Below are 21,645 nucleotides of genomic sequence, written 5' to 3'. Positions count from 1 at the left end.
CATGATAAAATCTTAATAAAGGGTTAAATCATTACAAACATTTGCATTCTCGCTCCACTAAAGCAAATATGGTTCCGAGTTATGATTCACACTGGTCTGACATGTATAGATATGCTACTTTGTTAAATAGATATACCTCAATTTACAGTCATAACTGGGCCTAGGATTTCGGTCATTAAGCAGGGTGGTCATAAAACAAGACATCATGTGACTATATCATTTAGTGATCACAATCTCAGCCATCCTCTTGCTGTTGTTAAGCAAATGTTACTGATCATTAGCTGAGGACCCACCCCAATCCAAGCCATTCTGGGCTTGGTCCCTCCCATTCCCCAAGCCTCAAGTAAGATAAGGAATTGCCTCCAACTTCATCCACCCCCCATTTACCCATCTCTGCCCTTTTGGCTGCCCTACACTTTTCTTCCCTTATTTGTAGTCCGAAGCCAGCCCCATATAGGCCAAGGGTGGGCAAAAAAGTGCATTTCAACTCAAGAAATGGCTGCTTTGCACTCCTCCTCCCCTTTATTGCATGAAGCCAGGTCCATGCAACCCAGCAGTTAAGCCAGCAATACTTTGTCAGCAGCAGAAACAAGAAGGTGGAAAAGGTGACCTGGGGTACAAAGTGCATGGTGGTAGAGAACTAAAAGAGCACAAGTGGGGGGAGATAGCTGCATGGGAGTAGTTGCAGTGCCCTTGCATTCCGAAGTGCATGAATTCTGATCATGTGACAATAGGGGTGCTGCAACAACCAAAACTTCAAACAGCCTGCCTATACTGAAGTAACTTCATGTATGATAATGATTATTGTAAATTCAACTTCCCAAACTTCCCAAGAAGTGAAATATCTATAAAATTCAAGACTATTCAAATGTTTACAGAAAGTGGATTATCCTTTTTATTAGAATTCAACACATTTATAATAATAAAGTATCAGAAAAATTAATTATTTTAAACCTTAATCTGCTTTTTTTAACACTAGATGCTAGTTTCAGTAGGCAAGAAAAACTGATTTCAGGTGCTCGATTCATGTCAACATCTTTATTTAAATTTCCTACTATATTTTTGGAGGAAAACTGGGGTACCAATTTACATTGCAGAGTTTCACGCAAATCTATAACCGTGTAAATAATAAAGAAATGTGTGCAAATGATTATTCAGGCCCAACCTACCTTCAGTCTAATCCTAGTTTTTCATTTTTCTAGCGTTCAGTTATTAATCATATCAAATTAGAAATCCAAGTATTTTAATTAGAAATTACTGCATTGCTTCTTCACTAAATGAAAAGGATCAAAGAAAATACTCTTAAGGCCCTTAGCAAATTGACTGAACATAAATGCTATGGTGAAAAAAATATTTCCATTTGAGCACTTTGTTCTGTGATGTAATTTACCTGAAGATACAAACAATTTAGAATTCTTAAAAAAAGATCTGCAGCAAAACTGCAAATACAGTGTAAAGAAAAGTTCTGATTTAAAATTAAGGATGTCAATTTGTATTTTTCAATTTGGAAATCCATTTATTCTCAGATAGAAAAAATGAGTGTATAATTTTGTTGCATTTTAAATTCAAAATATTTTAAGTAATCAGCACTCAGAACGCCAAACTCTATGTGTTTCATCTAATACATTTCATCCTGGTTAGTCAATTATCATGCCTTCTTCAGAATAAACCTGGATTTTTATCATGGCTGTTGCAAATGGCATGGTCTCTGTATAATATTTAATGTTATTTTTATGAGCAGAGGTTTGATCTTCATATTAATCTGGCTTTGTAAGCAACACATCATACATTTTGGATATATAAGCTATGTTCAACATTCTTACTAGAACTATTTCTACTGATTTATTAAACTGAATGTTAAGTGAAATGACATAGTTGGCATTTGCAAGTGAAGAAACCAATTACAGAAAAAACCATATATTTATCATTTTTATCTATCACTAGGTTCAGACTGCATATGACATGACATAATTAACTTTAAAACACAAAATGTTGCCAATTTATGCTGAGCTTGAGCCTGACAGAATGTGTTCAGTGAATTTGTTACATAATTTATCTGGAAGAATAAGTGACAGTGTGGCTTTTAACATATAACAGGTTTACTTCCAATCCAAATTAAGTGGATTACATCAGGCTTCAAATGCAATGCCATAGAGAAATTTAAAAAAAAACAAGCCAATTTTCATAATGAAACATATAAAAAGAGATCTACCAGTATATATCCTAGAACTACAATTAGATGGACTTTTTGTTTGTTTTAGTGGAGACATTAGTTTCAACCCTGTAAGTTTTCCTATTGCTATCTCCCTGAATCAGAGATTTTCCATATATCTCACAAAAATGTTGTACAAAAATGAGAGACAGAAGATATAGTTAAAACCTCTGAAAACAGCTTTTCTCAATACACCACAATGCTACTATATGGAGCAGATTCTTTAGACTTCAAAAGTGGTTTCAGGATAGAAGGCTATCAGAAGCCTTAGTGTTGACTTCTTCAGATCAGAAGTTGATATTTTTAATCTATAGTCACCAATGTTTGTGATCACAACAGGACCTTAGCATAGTTTACTCAACTGCCTAATGTTCAATGAACCTAATAGGGTTTATAGTCAATGACAAATTTCCCTATGATTGATGTTACCAGGTATGAATAGCACATTACCCAGATACTGTCAATATCTGTGTTTTGCTGCTTACTACTGAATGGCTACCCTAAAGTATTATTTATTGGTGAATACAGTCCAATAGCTCCGATACATCTTCAAGCATCAAAAATCTTCTTTATTTCCATTAAGCGGAGGAGAGTTTGATCTGACAGGGGTTTTGTTTGTTTCCACAAAAACAGATTCAAAAGCAGCCTCTTGCTCTTCCAAATCACCAGCAACTGTTCTTTCTTGACCCAGGGAGGTATTGCTGACTGAGGATTGATGTTCTGCAATCTTCTCTATCTCTAAGGTTTTTTTCCCTTTTCTTTTACCAAGTATTCGGACATAATTAGCTGGTATGAGTCCTGTTGTTTGACCATCACGGCTGGCCAAAAGCCAGCCACGTATCTTGGGTTGTCGTTCTGTTAAGAAAAATAAAACACATGCAATTACCAGAAAATTCTTATTTAATGGCAGTGACATAATGAAAGTGTATTAGGGAAATTAAGATAGTCGAATTAGATTTATATAAATCCCCTAAGCTTTTCAAATTGCAATGAAAACCTATTTGAAGAAAGATTTAGAATGCTTATGGTTAGCAATACTTAAATAAGCCAAAAATAATGTTTAAATAAAATAAGCCAAAATTAATGTTTAAATAAAATTATAAGGCAGTGGAGGAGGTTTTTTTAAGGGATTCACATATTTTGACAGCCAAATTTGTATTAGTAGAGGTCCTTTATAGTCTAATAGTCAAACCCTAACCCATTTTAAAGGTAAGCACAGAAACTGACTTCTATGAAAATATGTGAACAAGGAAGGACCTTCTTAATTGATAAATATTTACAAGGAGGTGCCTCTGCAACTATGAAATCAACAAAGATTTTCTCCTAATTTCTCATTAATCATTCAATTGATCCACAAAATAAATTTCTTTTCAGTTTTGATTTCTACACACTGCTCAGAAATTTGAAAATTCCAGACTCTTTTAAAACAAACTTATTTTACCTCTGGGGGCCAATTTTATCATTTCACCTGCACGGAAAGAAATTTCTTCTTCTGAAATAGCATTGAAGTCATATTCTGCTCTTCCAACAACATGGTCATCTTCTCCACTGGCCCAGTCACTGGAAACTGTTTCACAGAAGAAAGATTAAATAGTTCAATAACCTTGCTGATGAGTGTGCCTGAACTTATTGACAGGCATGATGTAAGAACAGTCTTTAGAGCCAAATACAGGAAGTCCATTTCAAACTTTTGCAAGCCACTATGTAAATAGTTAAAAAGTTAGAAATGTAAAGTTTGCACAATGCATGGTTAATGTTTATGGTATATAAATTGAAAGGAAACAAAACTCCTTTCATACTTTATTCATAGTTATAAACTATATTATACCAGGTCCTAATAATAAACTTTTAAAATTATTGATTTTGGCCTTTCCCTGTCATTATCAGTCTTTTTACAAAATGATTTTAATCTCTCCCAGTTTCTATCTTATGCTTTTATACCTTAAAATGCTTTGTTATTCCTAAACCATGAAGTTGTAAATAATTCATTTAATAAATAACCTATTCCGGAAATTATCAAGGTAATTCACAACAACATGACATCAAGATTCTATTAACTATTCATACACACAGTCCTTGATTTACAACCATAACTGAGCACAAAATTTATGTTAGAATAGAATAGAATAACAGAGTTGGAGGGAACCTTGGAGGTCCTATAGTTCAAGTCCTGCATAGGCAGAAACCTTACACCACTTCAGACAAATGGTTATCCAACATCTTCTTAAAAACTTTCAGTGTTGGGAGCATTCACAACTTCTGGATGCAAGTTGTTCCACTGACTAATGTTCTTTCTCCTCAGTTCTAGGTTGCTTCTCTCTTTGATTAGTTTCCACCCATTGCCTCTTGTTCTACCCTCAGGAGCTTTGGAGAATAGCTTGACTCCTTCTTCTTTGCGGCAACCCCGGAGATATTGGAACACTGCTATCATATCTCCCCTAGTCCTTCTTTTCATAAACCTCTTTTCACAAACCTCAACATACCCAGTTCCTGCAGCTGTTCTTCATACGTTTTAGCCTACAGTCCTCTAATCATTTTGTTGCTCTTCTCTGCACTCTTTCTAGAGCAGTGATGCCGAACCTTTTTTTCCCTTGGGTGCCAAAACTGTGTGTGTGTGTGCTATTGCGTATGCACGAGTGCCCACACCCATAATTCAATGGTTGGGATGGCAAAAATGGCCTCCCCCGCGAAGGCTCTCTGGAGGCTTGAAACAGCCCATTTCCCAAACTCTACCGGTGGGCCCGGTAGGCCTGTTTTTCAACCCCCCTAGGCTTCAGAGACAAAAAATTTCTCCCCCCCATCCTCCTGGAGATCCTACGGAAGCCGAAAATGCCCTCCCAGACCCTCTGGGCAAACTGAAAATCAGCTGGCTGGCATGCACATGCACATTGGAGCTGAGCTATGGTAATGGCTCACGTGTCAGCAGATATGGCATCGCGTGGCACCTGTGCCATAAATTCATCATCACTGTTCTAGAGTCTCAATATGTGGCCTTACCAAGGTATTATAAAGTGGTATTAACAGTTCACGTGATCTTGATTCTATCCCTCTGTTTATACAGACTAGAACTGTATTGACTTTTTGGCAGCTGTTGCACACTGCTGGCTCATATTTAAATGAATTTCATTTTATTAGATAGTGTCTAATGTTCATGTCTGTCAAGATCCTTCTGTATCTTTAGCCCATCTTCTGTTATTCCTGCCAACTTGGTGTCATCTGCAAATTTGATAAATTCCCCATCTATCCTCTCGTCCAAGTCATTGATGAAGATGTTGAAGACTACTGGGCCTAAAATAGAGCCTTGGGATACTCCACTACATACTTCCCTCCATGCAGATGCTATTCCATTGAGGACTACACATTGAATACGATTGATCAGCCAATTACAAATCCATCTGGTGGTGATGGATTCCCACATTTTTCTATTTTATCTAGTAGTAGGCTATGGTCTACTTTATCAAGTGCCTTACTGAAGCCCAACCACATGAACAGCATTCCTCTAGAGCATTAATTTTGTCACTTTGTCAAAGAATGCAATATGGTTAGTCTGGCATGATCTGTTTTAGACAAACCCATGTTGGCTTTTGGTTATTACTCTGTTTGCTTCTAAGTGTTTACAGATTTGCTGCTTATCTTTTCTAGAATATGCCCTGGTATTGACATCAGGCTGATAGGTCTGTAGATTCCTGGATCTATTTTCCCCCCTTTTTTGAAGATGGGAACTACATCAGCTGTTTTCCAGTCCTCTGGTAGTTCCCCAGTGCTCCAGGATCTTTGAAAGATATAGTTCAATAGTTCTGAGATCTTGTCTGCCAGTTCCTTCAGAACCTTGGGGTATAATCCATCTGGTCCCGGACGAGTTTAGATTTGAACTTGTCTAAAGTAGACAGGTGTTCCATTTTCTTCCCTATTTTAACTTGTGTTCCTAATATGTTTTTTGTGATGTTGCTTTTGATAGGTTCGACTGTTCTTTTCCTTTGTGTAAAGACAGATGCAAAAACCAGTTAAGTAGTCCTGCTTTCTTCCTGTTGCTTGTCATCTTTTTGCCACTTTCTCCCAGCTATGGACCAATTGTTTCCTTGATTTTCTTTTCTTGTTTTTAACATGCTGGAAGAAGCTTTTAAAATTATTTTTTACTTTTGTCGCTTTGTTCATTGTCAACCTTAGCTTTCCTCACTTCATCTTTACAGGCTCAGATTATTTGCTAATATCCTGCCTTAATTATTTGCCCATCTTTCCACTTTTTATACGTGTCCTTTTTATTATTTATTTATTTATTTATTTGATTTATATGCCACCCTTCTCCTGAGACTCCCTTTTGTCTTTCAATTTGTCAGAGAATTCTTTATGTAGCCATGCTGGTTTCTTTTGAGAGGTATTATTTTTCTTTGTCAGTATTGTGTTAGACTGGGTTTTTGTAATCTCAATTTTCAAAATTTCCCAAGCCCCTTGAATGGCTTTCCCCTTGAGGATTCTAGTCCATAGAATCCTTCCCAAGCTCTCTCTAGGTTTATTGAAATTAGCTCTTTTAAAGTCCAAGACTCTAGTTTGACTTGGTTCTACTACTTGTGCTTGCATAATGTTGAATTCCAATATTGCATGATCTCTCGCCCCCAAGGTTCATGTTGCGTCAACATCTTCTATAATTTCATCTCTGTTAGTGAGAATTAAGTCTAATATGGCTGATCCCCTTGTTCCCTTCTCTACTTTTTGGAAACAAAGTTGTCTGTAAGGTTTGTTAGGAACCTGTTAGATCTTCCACTTGGTGCAGACCTTGTCTCCCAGTTAATGTCAAGGTAGTTAAAATCCCCCATTACTATTGTGGTATGCTTTCTATAAACCTTAGTTAGCTGACTAGCAAAAAGTTCATCTATTTCCTGTTCGGTTGGGTGGCCGATAGTATACCTATGGCAATGACACCCCCCCCCCTTTAATATTGATCCAAATGCATTTAAGATAATTGTCATCATTGTTGTGCTCTATTTCTGTAGAGAGTTATATAGTGCAACTCCATCTCTTTTATTTGGTCACTTCTTTTAAATAATTTAAATCTCTCTAGTTGTATGTTCCATTTGTGAGTTTCATCTCACCAAGTTTCCATAATGTCATCTATATCATATCTTCCCTCATTCACTTAAATTTCTAAGTCACCCTGTTTGTTCCTCATACTCTATGCATTGATGTAGACATTTGAGTCCATTTTGATTGAACCTTCTTTACTGTCTACATTACCTGTGGTGGGCCTGACTGCCCCTACTTTCTTGCCACCTGATTAGTGCATATGGTATGACACTCACTATTAAATGCTTGGTTTGTTTGGCAGCAAGATTGATAATCTTACCTGGACAAACATTTATTTACATGCACTGATAACCCTGTTAATTTTAAATTTCTAGGAACAGAAATGTTCTGTATCAATTAATTCTTGTCCCTATTGTTCAGTTTAAATGTTTATCCAGAAAATCTCTGAATTTAATGCCAAGCAACTCAGTCCCTTTCTTTGATGAATGCAAGCCATCTCTTTTGTATAATTTTTCATCATACCAGCTACAGACATCATGACTAATAAAACCAAAGCCTTCCTCTTTACACCAGTCCTTTAGCCATACATTAAACTCCGCTACACGCTGGCCTTTCCCTTTTTGTTCCTTATATACCAGTAAAACCTCTGAAAAGTTAAGCCTTTAACCTATACTACTATGTTCATATCCAAAGCCCTGGAAATCATTCTGCACATAAAATACATCTTTTTGAGACAGATCATTTATGCCAAGATGGATAATAGCATCAACATCACAGTCCTTACTGGCATTCTTGACTATCTTAAAAACACGCCTCTTGTCTAGATAGGTAATCTGTCCATGTAGACTACTAATTTGTTTACAAAGAGGACAGTATCTAAATTTGAAAAGTGAGATATTTGCTAAGTGAGTTTTGCCTCATTTTACAACTTTTCTTGCCACAGTTCTTAAATGAATCATTGCAGTTGTTAAGTTAATAACTGGGTTGTCAAGTGAATGTCACTTTCCCATTGACTTTGCTTGTCAGGTCATAAAAGGGGATCACATGACCTCGAGACATTACAACTATCATAAATATTTGTCAGTTGCCAAGTATTTAAATTTTGATCACATGACCATGGGAATGATGCAATAATCATGTGTGAAAAATGGTCACAAGACACTTTTTTTTAGTACCGTGGTAACTTTGAACAATCACTAAATGAACTGCTGTAAGTCGAGACTACGTGTATGTATACGTATATACAGTATATGTAAGAATAAACATTAAAAATTATCTCCCTCTCTCTGCATATATATACACACACACACATTTTAACTGTTTAATTATTGTTGCATCCTTAAAACATTTCTAACTTTTAAAACCTTTAATACTAAAATCTTAACTAAAATTTTAATTTAAATTGTAAATGTTAAATTAAAACAAGTCTCTCTATGAGGGAGATGGGTGGTTAAGGTTGATATATAATTTTAATAAACATTGCCTAGGGCCCCTCTTTAAGGGAGATGAGTGATTTAGAAATGTAAAATGTAAATCAATAAAATGAAAATAAAACAAACATACTTGTCATAAAAGGCTGTCTGATTCAGTTTTCTAATTTAAACAACATTAGAAGCAGTTTGCAACCTTACTCATTCTTAATACCCCACAGTTGAAATATCAAGAGGATAGAAGATAATGTTTCTATTTCAAATCAAACAGATATTTTCTTTACCTGTTTCATCATCACTGTAGGTGGATAGTAGCTTCCATATAAGGTAGGGACCTCCTAAAACCACAGCAAAGAATAGGAAAATGGGCCAGGATTTTGCAGAGTTAGCTGCTTTATCTTCCGCACCAATGCAGGCCACAGTTCCTTTGCTTTCTGCCCATAAATCATCATTCTCTGAGCTCCTTCTCATACCGAGTAATCTCTGCAGCCATCTGTAGAAATACCTTATAGTTCTGACTAATGCAAATGCTGAGAACACCTTGGCAAAATGTATTTTGAGCCTGGAAAAGTGATTGGCAACATCCAATACAGCTCGGAAACTGTTGTAGACAGCTGAAAATGTAGCATCCATCATCATGCTGACAGAGGCAAAGGCATGGACTATGCTTTCAATAGACTGAAATGCACCCCGGCTGCTTTCCTCAGCTTGCTGAACAAATCGACTGGTAGGGATATCATCCATTCGAAAACGACTGCAGCCCAAGCCACCGTATCCATAATTATACGGGCTGTAACTTCCATAAAAAGAATTCCCATATGTGCCATACCCTGCAGAAAAAGAGCTGCTGTATGCAGGTCTGAAGTTGTTCAGACCAGTGCTTCCAGTCTGTTGTGAAGGCCTTGGCAGAATAGGAGGCGGAATGCGAGTGAACATGGGTTGTCCAGGTCTAGTCACTTGACTGACTCCTACATCAGCAGATCTAAAATTCAGAAGTCTTAGGTTAATATACAGGATAATTCTTAAAAGTAAACATAATTCACATCCACTCTGGGTATGTTTATAAATTCATGCTATGCCTTATACGATTTTTTAAATTGCTCCTACCCAGTCAGAGGATTTAAAACCTTTTAAATATAAATGTTTAATAAGCAAACAAATATTGACTCAGACTTTTTCAATATAAATTATGTCTTTTAGCAGGAAATTGTGAAGGAGTGAAACTTAACACTGACATAAGCATGGCCATGAATGAGTGTAAAACCAGGACAAGATGAAATGCATCCTAGTATACTGAAAAAAATTAACAAAAGCTCTGACAGAATACTTATGTATTAGCTTTGTGAAAACCTGGAGAACTAGTGAATCACTGGATGGCTGGACAGCAAACATCCCTATATTTGCAAAGGAGAAAAGGGAAGATTCAGCTAATTACAAATCAGTTCATCTGATATTTGATAAGATTCTAAAGCAAACCATAAAGAGATAAACTTTGAAAACAATGCAGCAATTGCTACAAGTTAGCATTGGATTGTCAAGAACAAAATTCTTTTGATCAGGTAATCTCCTTAACAGATTGTGGAAATGCTATATGAATAATATATCTTTACTTTGCAAAAATAACTAAGTAACGTAGTTAATGTTAATTTGCCAGCTAGCTTAAGTGTGGGCAGAATGGCATTATAGTAGATACATTTTTGACTCAGAAATTATACTCAGAGAATGACTCATCAGAGAATAGTTTGGCGTCAAGTTGGGGGGGAGGTATCAAATTTAGGTAGCATAAATGCTCAGCCCTAGATTTTCAAATTGTTCATTCATGAATTGCAGAAGTTTTATTTATTAAACTTAATTAATTTAATGTATCTAATTTATAGGCCACCCAACTCCTTCCGAACTCTGGGTGGCATACAATGCATAAAACCAGTATAAAAACAGTTTAAAAACACCATAGAAAAAATAAAAATCATTCATACCTTCAGCTGGATCTAGATGGTATCATACTCAACAGCCCCAGGCCTGCTGGCAGAGCCAGGTTTTAACGGTTTTCCAGAGGGCCAGTAGGGTGGGGGCAGAACAGGCCTACGGGGGCATCTGGTTCCAGAAAGCCAGAACTGCCACAGAGAAGGCCCTACCCTGTGGCCCCATCAACCAACATTGTCTAGCCGATGGGATCTGGAGAAGGCCAACCCTTATCGGCCCTTATCAGTCTCTGGGAGCTTTTCGGCAGAAAGCGTTCCCATAAATAGTCTGGTCCTAAGCCATGTAGGGTTTTATAGGTGATAACCAACACCTTAAATTGTGACCGGAGACCAGTGCAACTCGTGGAGTAGTGGTGTAATCTGAGTGTACCTAGGTGCACACACAACAGCTCGCGCAGCTGCATTCTGGATCAACTGTAGTCTCCGAACACTTTTCAAGGGTAGCCCCATGAAGAGCGCATTACAGTAATCGAGTTGTGAGGTGATAAGGGCATGAGTGACTGTGAGTAGAGACTCCTGATTCAAATAGGGCCGCAATTGGTGCACTAAATGAACCTGTGCAAAAGTCTCTCTAGCTACAGCCAAGATATGTTGTTCCAATCTCAGCTGCAAACCTAGGATACCTGAATTGCAGACCCATTCTGAGGGTGTTAATATTCTGAGGTGGTTAATATTAGCGTTTCGCTTTGTTTGTCCTAGCATGAAGCCAAAAACACCAGCCTGAAGATGATGAGTGGAACCTCGTCGAAACGTCGCCAAGATTCTATCAATCTTTCACGGAAAAAGACCCGAATACACCAAGACCTACATACCTATACCCATGAAAATCTACGAAAACGTGTATGTATGTATGTATGTATATAATTTATCCTTAAGTTGAGGAGGCTAAAATTAACAAAATGACAAGTAAATATGCTGCCCGCTATTGAATATTCTTGCAAGTTCTGGATTTTGAGGACAGCAGGTCTGGCTGTATTATCTCACCTTGAATATACAATAGAATAGAATAGAATTCTTTATTGGCCAAGCGTGATTAGACACACAAGGAATTTGTCTTGGCGCATATGCTCTCAGTGTACATAAAAGAAAAGATACATTTGTCAGGAATCATAAGGAACAACGCATAATGGTAGTCATAAGGTATAAATAAGCAATCAAATCATATTGGGAAACAGTCAATATAAATCATAAGGATACAAACAACAAAATTACAGTCATGCAGTCATAAGTGGGAGGAAATGGGTGATATAATGGGGACTGAGGCTTGGCTGACTCTCTTTAAGAAGCTTCTGTTGTGCTCTCTCTCATACTTTAGTCTTTCCTGGTATTTGAAAAGAAACTCTTGTCATTTATGAAGAATATTATCACTAATCATTAATTCAATGGTTGTCCCTTTTCTATTTCTTTTTGTAGAGAAAAGATGTAAGGCAATCTTTAGGTTCACTGAGATAATCAACAATAACTGCTGCTAGTAAGAAATGTGGAATATACTATGCCTGTTTCTCTCCACTTGGAGATAGAGTGAAAAAAGAATGCACAGGTTGTATTTTTGTTCCATTAAGATTAATTCACTGAAAGTGATGCTTGCAGGAATTTGTTTTCTTTAAGTTCACCTTAAGGAGCACTTTCCTTCCAGCCACTGGTATACAGTGATCCCTCGGTTAGCGCGGGGGTTACGTTCCAAGACCTCCCGCGCTAACCGATTTCCGCGTTATATTGGATGCGGAAGTAAAACCACCATCTGCGCATGTGCGCCATTTTTTTCATGGCCGCACATGCGCAGATGGTGGAGTTTGCGTGTGGGCGGTGGGGAAGACCAAGGGAAGATTCCTTCAGCCGCCCAACAGCTGATCTGCTCCGCAGCGCGGAAGCAGCGAGGAGCCGAAGATGGGGTAAAGGCAAAGGGGAAACCCCATCTTCGGCTCCTCGCTGCTGCCGCGCTGCGGAGCGGATCAGGTGTTGGGCGGCTGAAGGAACCTTCCCTTGGTCTTCCCGCTTGCCGCTTGCCAGTCCACACACGCCCCCCTGGATGAGCCGGCCACAGGGGCGAGGGGTGGGGATGAAGGGGCAGGACTTCCCGGGCGGAAGGCATGCTCGGCTCGCCCGGTCCTCTCCTGCCTCCTGCGCCGATGTTCCCCGCTGCGACGGAAGGCAGTCGCTTGGCTAGGGAGGCTCGGCCGAAAGGGGCTGGAGCGGCAGAGCCGAGCACGCCTTCCGCCCGGGAAGTCCTGCCCCTTCATCCCCACCCCTCGCCCCTGTGGTCGGCGGGGATGAAAGGGCAGGACTCCCTGGGTGGAAGGCGTGCTCGGCTCTGCCGCTCCAGCCGCTTTCGGCCGAGCCTCCCTAGCCAAGCGACTGCCTTCCGTCGCAGCGGGGAACATCGGCGCAGGAGGCAGGAGAGGACCGGGCGACCGGAGAAGCAGCGCTGCCGCCGCCACGCCTGGCTCGACTTCCCTGGCTGCTTGGCCGGGGAGGCTCGGCCGAAAGGGGCTGGAGCGGCAGAGCCGAGCACGCCTTCCACCCAGGGAGTCCTGCCCTTTCATCCCCGCCGACCACAGGGGCGAGGGGTGGGGATGAAGGGGCAGGACTTCCCGGGCGGAAGGCGTGCTCGGCTCTGCCGCTCCAGCCCCTTTCGGCCGAGCCTCCCCGGCCAAGCGGCAGCCTTCCACCGGGAGGCTCAGCATTCAGTCAGTCGTAGCGCTGGCTGTCAACTTTTCTTTTTAGCACTGGGGAGGCAAGTCAGCTCCTGCCCAGTTTTAAAAAGAAAAGTTGACAGCCAGCGATTGTTCCGCTGCCGCCAGCATGGCCTGGCTGGCAGCGGAAGATGTAACGGAGCCCACGGGGGATTCGCCTTCCTCCCACCCGCAGCCGAGACTGATTGTGGGCTCCTTCGCAACCTCGGAGAGCTTCCGGGGCATGAAAGCTCACGAAAACCAGGAAGCTCTCCGAGGTTGCGAAGGAGCCCACGATCAGTCGGCTGCCGGCGGGAGGAAAGCGAATGCCACGGGGCTGGGCTCGGCTCCCCCCTCGGCTCCCCCCCTTACCAGCCCCGCCGCGGAAGGCTCCATTCTGTTCCCTGCCGGCCCGATTGAGCGGCCGGCGGTCTCCATTCAGGGAACAGAATTAAAAAAAAATTATTTTTTAATATTTTATTTTTTTAAATAATATTTTTTGAAAAACCGCGTTGCAGCGTTTTGCGCTAATCGAGAACGCGCAAGTCGAGGGACCACTGTATAGAATAGGAGAAGAGAAGAATAACCTTTAGTCACAAGTGCTTCTTTCTACTACTACCTTTACTCTTACATTAGGCATAAGAAACAATAAAAACAAATTAAAGGTAAGGAAGAATGAACATGAATTTACGAAAGTAAAAAGTGGATTAAATATAAGGAAGTCATAATTTATATGTTTTGTTCTGGTTTCATTTACTTTTTGAATTATACTAACAGAAAACTGAAATGCCAATGTGATCGCTGTGGTCCAAGAAAGTTTTGCACTGCTGATTTAAATTATCACAAATAGATTGTTTGTTTTATTTTAGAATTAGTTCCACTGATACTTTAATTCCAATAATACTTTCAAGTAAATAAGAACTTGTTTTTAAAATGATTTTATGTAACAAAAGAATTTAAAGTGAGTAGATTTGCAGGTTGAGATCAAAGATTAATTGCACAACTGGCTGTTTCAATTTCTGCCCATATATATTACAATATGCATCTGAAACAAAAAAGAAAACCAGGCTGGCACTTCTAAACTGTCTCAAAAACCAAAGTTATTTTTTAAAAAGAGAAAACAGCAGAAGGGAAAATCTGATTTTAGCTGGATTCAAATATATGTCCTATATATATATAGAACCTATTATATATATATCAATGAGTGTATTTGCATATGTATGTATATATGTATGTATGTGTGTATGCATGTATTGACATATTCAGGTTCCTTCCCTTATAAGTTTCAGAGATTCCTGGCGACGTTTTGACGAGGTCCCACTCATCATCTTCAGGCTGGTGCTTTCGGCTTTGTGCTCGGGCAAGTTATATATATGTATACACACACACACACATATATATATGCACATAAAATATTTTATATACACACATACACACAGTAATACCTCGTCTTACGAACTTAATTGGTTCCGGAAGTAGGTTCCTAAGGCGAAAAGTTCGTAAGACGAAACATTGTTTCCCATAGGAAACAATGTAAAATCAATTAATGTGTGCAAAGGGGGAAAAAAATCGCAAAATGGCACTCTGCTGGGCGCCGCTGCCCGGCTGTCACCTTTTAAAACAGCCGGGGGGCTTCTCGGCATTCTCCCGAACGCAGAACCTGGAAGTTCAGGTTCAGGTTCTGGAGGCCGCCGAGAAGTGCCCGGCTGTTTCAGAAGGTTTTGCAACCGGTGGCGGTGTTTTCGGCCGATCTGGAGGCTGGGAAGGAGGTGGGGAATCCCAAGGGCGGAGCTTTGATGTCATGAAGACGTCCTTCCTGGAGGCCACATTTATAATATATAATATATAGGACAATGAAATTAAAAGTCTGAAATTAATTCCTTCACAGAACAGTCCTTAGACAAGACCCTGCACTCAAACACACCAAATTACTTGGCAACCTACTTATCCTGGTATACACCATCGAGGGACCTATGGCAGGGAAGGGCCAGTTGACTGTTCTACAAACATGTACAGCAACATCAAAATTGTGGGCCTTTCAAGATCTGGCCCCATGTCTGTGGAACAGTCTTCCCTTAGAGCTTCAAGTAGAGGAGAATTTTCTCCACTACATTCCTCTTTGATTCAGTGGATTGAAACATCCTTGTTCTGGGGATTAACAAGAGGGGAAGAAATCGGAGAGGTTGGGAATGTTTTTAACAAGTTTTGTGGTTTTATTAGTTATGTTTTAGCTAAGTGTGTGTATTGTCTACTGTTTGTCTTTGTTAGTTGTATTGGCTTGTTAAAAGGACATTATAAATAAATGTTGTTATTATTATTACTACTATTATTACTATTACTATTATGGTACTGTCTACCTTATGAAATTAATAAAGGAAGATTGTGCATTTATGTGATTTAACTGCCACAATCACACTTGTTTACAGTATATAAAACATCCCCTGTATAACAAAAAATTCATAACTGTCTTAAAATTGGAGCCCAGTAAAGCATATGCTATTCAAATATGACATCCAAGTTAACCTCTACAAAGTATTGTTACCACAAAATTCTATACACTGACATAAATGTTATTTATTTATGTCTACATACTGACATAAATGTTAAGACTGACAAAACCTAGTTGTCTCTCAAGTTAAAATCTGGAAAGAAATGCAGCACATGCAGGTATATTATGCAATCTTAATTACGTAGAGAACACAGGTAGGGAGCAGTAAGAATTGCTCTACCACACCTGTTTAATGGAAAAGAAGGGTGAAGTGGGAAGAAAGCAAGTATGTCCTAATAGGTGTAAACTAACACAGTGTGCAATCAACAAGCTGTTGCACTTTAAGCAGGGACAATCCCACTAAAAAAACCACCATTTTAAATTGAAATCAAATTAATTTTCAGCGCAAAATTTAAAACATCCAGAAGCCAGGAAAAAAACAGTTGCACAAAACATAAATCACAAACTTAGCATTCGTTCAGGGATATACACTCACACAATCCAGACAAGCATACACAGCTGACAAATTCCAAGGTGGAAACACAGAAAGAAAAGAAATACAACGAGGCCATGTTTTAACGTTTTTCCCCCCAGAGGGGGGGGGGAATCCTTAAAAACAAACCCGATTGAGGAAGAAGAAAAAAGAAACGCCTGAATTCATGAGGAAAAACTATATTTGCCTTGAGTTGGATTACAATTCTTGTGAAATACAAGTAATGATATTATTTTTTTTGGGGGGGATGAACCTTCTTCATCTGCTAGGCTTCCATTTACGCTCCGTCCTACAAGACGGAGTAAGACAGTTGCTCCTGTTTTGCACCATCTAACTCAATAACCGAGTGAATCCGGAACGGAGGTAAAGAGTTGAAAGTGGCTCTCCGAAAATTATTTTTTCCAACGACCACAACTGGTAGCTTTGAACTAAAGCAACTAAGCACGCGTAGAGTATCTTCCTTTCTCCACAAAATAAAAATAAAATCCAAAACAAAACCTCCCCTCCCATTTCCGTGGAGGATCCAGTTGAATTAAATTAAGCTCTGAGGTGGGACAGCTCTTTCTTCTTCTAGGCGCTGCTTCCTCGCCCGCCTTGCACCCAGAGCCCTCGCCAAACTTACAGGCGCCGGTTCTCCCACGGCTTCGGAGGAGACGGTTGATTGGCCGCCATCACCGCAGAGGAGACCCTCGGTCGAGCGTCGCCGCTTCTGCTGCTTTTGCAGAGAGCCGAGCTATCGAACATACGCGCTATAGAACCGCGCCGGCTTCCTCAGCTTCGCGCGACGAAAGCGTCGATCGACTATTTCTGGCTGCGATGCCTTGCTTCCTACCTATTTATATTCAGGTCGAAGAGAAGCGTCGAAAAGGGAGACTAGCAGCACTTCCGCAGATATACCTCTATGTTTTCATGGCACCGTTGCCTTAAGTTTTCTGATTGATTTGAAAACGACATTAGGCAACATTTGACAATTAAGCAGTGGAATAGCTTGCCTATCATTAAGTGTTGTACCAACTTATCTTTTCTTTTATGTACACTGAGAGCACATGCACACTATATAGAGTTATATTCCAGAGGAAAAATTAAAATGTTCTCTTTCAACAAAAAAATTATTTACTTATTTTATTTTATTTATTTGTGAAACATGTATAGGATAATAGTAGTTTGTATAAACATAAGTAAAAAGTAACGATAAAAGAGGACAATAGGATAATAGGACAGGGACGGTAGAAATCTCTCTCTCTCTCTCTCTCTCTTTCATCTCGGTATGCATCAAAATGTTGGAAATACAAAGAAACGGTAAAGATCTTCCGTCCTTGTACAGTTGTGCCCCGGAACAATTAGTATCGAGAAAGCGTTTCCTTCCCATCCGGAAGCGAGGAGCAGCCATTGATAGGGGCGTGGGCAGCTACATGGGTTCCCCCTATTCCTCCTATTGACACAGGTGAAAAGGTAGGCGATCGTTGGCCCGTTATGTTTATAGATGTATATATTTTAGCAGCGTAGAAAGGTTAGTAGAGTATTCTGATTCTTTGATTTCTTGTACCAACATAAAGGAATAGAGCCAGCATTTGCCAATGCGTATTATTCGGAAATAAGTCATGGTTTTTTCTGCGATTTGCATGCTCGCTAATATATGTTAGCAGTGCTGACTACAGTATATATTCCAGGAATATATACTGCCATTAATATACATTGCATGATGTAGGACTCTCCGAGATAATACGATCACATTCGAGGGGAGGATGCAAGTTACATAGATTTTCTTTTCCCTTATGCCAATATCAGATATTCTGAAAACATTAATCTAGCCACATTATGAACACAATTGCTCTTCAGCTCTTTCTCAGTAGTTTGTTGAAATCCATCCAGCCTCAGGGACCTGTTATTTGGCACTATATTGTTAGTCACTTTATATTGTCTACCTGTATGGTTTTCTTGGAAAAATAGAGGCATGCTTTATTATTATCATTATCAATAGAAGAAAATATATTACTCAGAATTGAACTATGTGGTCTCTGCGTTTGGTTACAGACATTTAATTACCCTCCCAGGTAATTTATTTTATTTATTTATTAATCAGATTTGTATGCCGCCCCTCTCCGCAGACTCGGGGCGGCTCACAGCAATCATAATACAATGTAAACAAATCTAATATTTAAGTTAATTAAAAAACCCCAATTTAGAAACCAATCATACATACTAGCATACCATGCATAAATTTTATAAGCCTAGGGGGAGGGAAAGTGTCAATTCCCCCATGCCTGACGACAGAGGTGGGTTTTAAGGAGCTTACGAAAGGCTAGGAGGGTGGGGGCAACTCTGATATCTGGGGGGAGTTGGTAATATCAGTGCTAGATGTACATAGTTTACCATTGAATTCTTCCACACAATATTAAATGACACTACTGTTGTTGTCATTACAGTGGTCTTCCACTTCCAATACCTTCCTGCATCAATTGTTGCCTGATATAGATGCCTGCTTGTTTTTGTTTTTTCTTTTTCTGGTGAGCTAGAAAGAACTTCTTTCTTAGATGACCCTGCTAAGAATATGTTCTCTTGGCATTCACTTCTAGCATTATTTGCTCATTCTATCCAGGAACAGCATCACTATGCTGAGGTAGGAAACTGGACCCAGCTGGGAAGTAACTAAGAAACATTCTTTCAAAACAGTTGTGACTCAAACATTGAGCAACACTCAAGAGGCAAGAGGAAAATATATTTCATTCATTTCAACCCTGCTTTTATAATCTGACACATAGACTGAGATTTGGAATCTATGTGAGTATATACTATATATACTACAGTACTCTAAATCCATTTGCAGGATTTTCAGTTTCATTGTTAATTACTAGAAATTCAATAGATTAGAATACAAAGTCTCAAAAGTAGAAAGACCTGAGCATATGTTTGTGTTTTTTAAAAAAATATCTTCAAATGTGAACACATGGAATAATTTTTTAAAAAGATAATTGTAAGAAAATAGGACTGAGATAAATGCATTTATCTTTTAACCTTTATCTTAAGATAAAGCATAGCATAATTCTTAAACTGAAGTCCTTATCACTCTTAAGTTAATAAAGATTTTCCCTTGAGAGAAAAAATGTTTAGGATTGCACTAATATCAAAAAAACAGAATTTTGCTTCTAGCCCAAAATCAATGTCTGGCTTAAAAATAAATTGTTGACTGGATAAGAACTGGAGCTGTACATGTATAATTGGAAGACACAACAGTGCATCTTCTAAAAAGTCGCATTACCCCCTAAAAATCAAAATAAATAAAATAAATTACCCCCTTATAAATATAAATAAATAAATAAAACTGTATGAAATATAAAAAGCATGAACATGGAAAAGCTAAACCAAGTAAAAGATGAAATGAATTGATTACACACTGACATCTTAAACATCAGCAAATTGCAATGAAAGAAGAGAAATCAAAACCAAGATTCAAATTTTCACTTGAGACACAAATGACTGAGCTCACACTACCTATAAGAACATAAGAACATAAGAAGAACCATGCTGAATCAGGCCAAAGCCCATCAAATCCAACATTCTGTGTCACACAGTGGCCCACCAAGTATACATGGGGATCTTGAGCAGAAAGAGAAGGCAACCCCCCCCCCCTTTCCCTTGACCCCCAACAAATGGTACTCAAGGGAATCCTGTCTGTCTCAACCAACAGAAGCGGCACATCCGTTTCAATAACCACTGATACACTTGGCATCCATGAATCTTATGGTTAAGGTGTTGGCCTAGAAACCAGGAGACTAAATTGAAGGCTTCCTTTGGTTATGAAAGCTTGCTGGGTGACTTTGCCCAGTGACTCTCAGTCCAATCCATTTCACAAGATTTGTTGCGGAGAAAATAGGAATATTTGATTTAGATTAATTAGTTGCCTTGAATTATATATTTAAAAGGTGAGATGAAATATAATAATAGCAATATTATAATTATTTTGATATTTTGTGCAAAAGATGTACAAATCTATAATGTTGGGAACGATGGAAGGCAGTAGAACAGGACAATCAGCAGCATGTGGTTGGATTAGATTACCTTTTTGATGAGTACACTGCTAGAAGACCTTAAGTATAGATCATCCTGGAATAAGTATTTTTATTATGCAGAACTAATAAATTGTTAGTTCCATATCTTCTCTGTTAATTTGTCCTTTCTAAATGTTTGTTATCATGATTTTTCTTAGAAACAAAGGAACCTTCCGTTTATTGTCAGATCTTTTCTCAATTAAGCTTAATATAGTCTTTTGACTGTGGGGGTAAGGAAGAACTGCAAGTAGCACATGTACAATTAGTGAACTATGGTCTGTCCTTGTTCCTCTTTCCATTGTAGTTATTGTAATGATTCTATAAATAACTTTCCCCCCTATATACAGGCTTCATCAGCATGGTTGTACTGGCAGAAAAAGACAGACCTGTTGCTCAAATGTTACTGAATTCTGGAACCTGCCCCCGCTGTATTTTCAGATTCTGTGGTGTAGGATTACAGACTTCCTACAGACAACCACATAAGGTTTGATTAAGTTAGAATGTATAATGTTGATGAGAATTATTTTCATGAAGTGTTCCATCTTAGTCACACCTCTTTTCATAGCATCTTTCCTGAGGGTTGAAAGGAGATTTGAAGTGAACAGGATCCAAAAGATTTTCACAGTGAAGGAAGAGATGCAAGCAGTACTATTTATTATGTTGTGCTAGGGATCCTGAATAGGGAAAGGAGATGAGAATGCTAAAAAAAAAAATCAGAATCCAGCCAAAGAAAATGACCAAGCATATCATGAAGCCAATAGATTTATAAACTGAAAGTGATTAAAATCTGTAGTGTCCCATTTGTGACTAATTTTTAGAGTTAGGTCTGTGTAGGAATTTGGCTATTTATTTATTCAATTTATTTATTCAATTTTTATGCCGCCCTTCTCCTCAGACTCAGGGCGGCTTACAACGTGTTAGCAATAGCACTTTTTAACAGAGCCAGCATATTTCCCCCACAATTCGGGTCCTCATTTTACCCACCTCGGAAGGATGGAAGGCTGAGTCAACCTTGAGCCAGTGATAAGATTTGAACCGCTGACCTACAGATCTACAGTCAGCTTCAGTGGCCTGCAGTACAGTACTCTACGTGCTGTGCCACCCCGGCTCATTTGTTATTAAGCCATTTAGTCTTCTCTGAAGGTTCTATTTGTTAATTTGTTTTTATCTTCTAAATACTGCTGGTCTTTTTTATCATCTGCAGGCCTCAGACTTATTTTTCTTTTTTCTTTTTTAAATAGTTTATTGAGTATGAATAGTTTAAAAAGGGGAAGGGAAAGAAGATGAGAGGAAGGGA

At 39.0% G+C, this 21,645-nt stretch overlaps 2 protein-coding genes across 4 annotated transcripts in view; one reads left to right on the top strand and one right to left on the bottom strand.

The window, feature by feature from the left end:
* Positions 1-871: 871 nt before the first annotated feature.
* On the bottom strand, positions 872-17,334 carry PEX13 (peroxisomal biogenesis factor 13). Its single transcript, XM_070734800.1, has 4 exons — positions 16,922-17,334; positions 8,949-9,646; positions 3,654-3,779; positions 872-3,067 (listed from the first exon to the last, which is right to left on the bottom strand). Exons 1-4 carry the CDS (start codon positions 17,041-17,043, stop codon positions 2,769-2,771), a joined length of 1,245 nt encoding a protein of 414 aa, XP_070590901.1. The 5' UTR covers positions 17,044-17,334; the 3' UTR covers positions 872-2,768.
* Positions 17,335-17,490: 156 nt separating this feature from the next.
* The window catches only part of PUS10 (pseudouridine synthase 10), a 28,161-nt gene continuing 24,006 nt past the window's right edge, over positions 17,491-21,645 (top strand). The window contains exons 1-3 of one of the 3 annotated variants that reach the window (XR_011557541.1): positions 17,491-17,751; positions 18,899-19,080; positions 20,696-20,832. Coding sequence is in view for 2 of the 3 variants with exons in the window: in XM_070734790.1 (XP_070590891.1) it covers positions 20,707-20,832 (126 nt within the window). In the remaining variant the exon portion in view is untranslated. The remainder of the gene's footprint in view (positions 17,752-18,898; positions 19,081-20,695; positions 20,833-21,645) is intronic. The other 2 variants (XM_070734790.1, XM_070734791.1) reach the window with 2 other exon arrangements.

Source organism: Erythrolamprus reginae, chromosome 1 (genome assembly GCF_031021105.1).
Source record: "Erythrolamprus reginae isolate rEryReg1 chromosome 1, rEryReg1.hap1, whole genome shotgun sequence".
NCBI lineage: Eukaryota > Metazoa > Chordata > Lepidosauria > Squamata > Dipsadidae > Erythrolamprus > Erythrolamprus reginae.
This window is presented reverse-complemented; position numbering and strand designations above follow the sequence as displayed.

Excerpts from the sequence above, each read along its gene's own strand:
- PEX13 (XM_070734800.1), bottom strand. The coding sequence starts at position 17,043 with ATGTTCGATAGCTCGGCTCTCTGCAAAAGCAGCAGAAGCGGCGACGCT. Across the intron at positions 9,647-16,921 it reads CCGTGGGAGAACCGGCGCCT|ATCTGCTGATGTAGGAGTCA; the intron begins GTAAGTTTGGCG and ends TCTGAATTTTAG. Across the intron at positions 3,068-3,653 it reads GATAAAATTGGCCCCCAGAG|AACGACAACCCAAGATACGT; the intron begins GTAAAATAAGTT and ends TTTTCTTAACAG.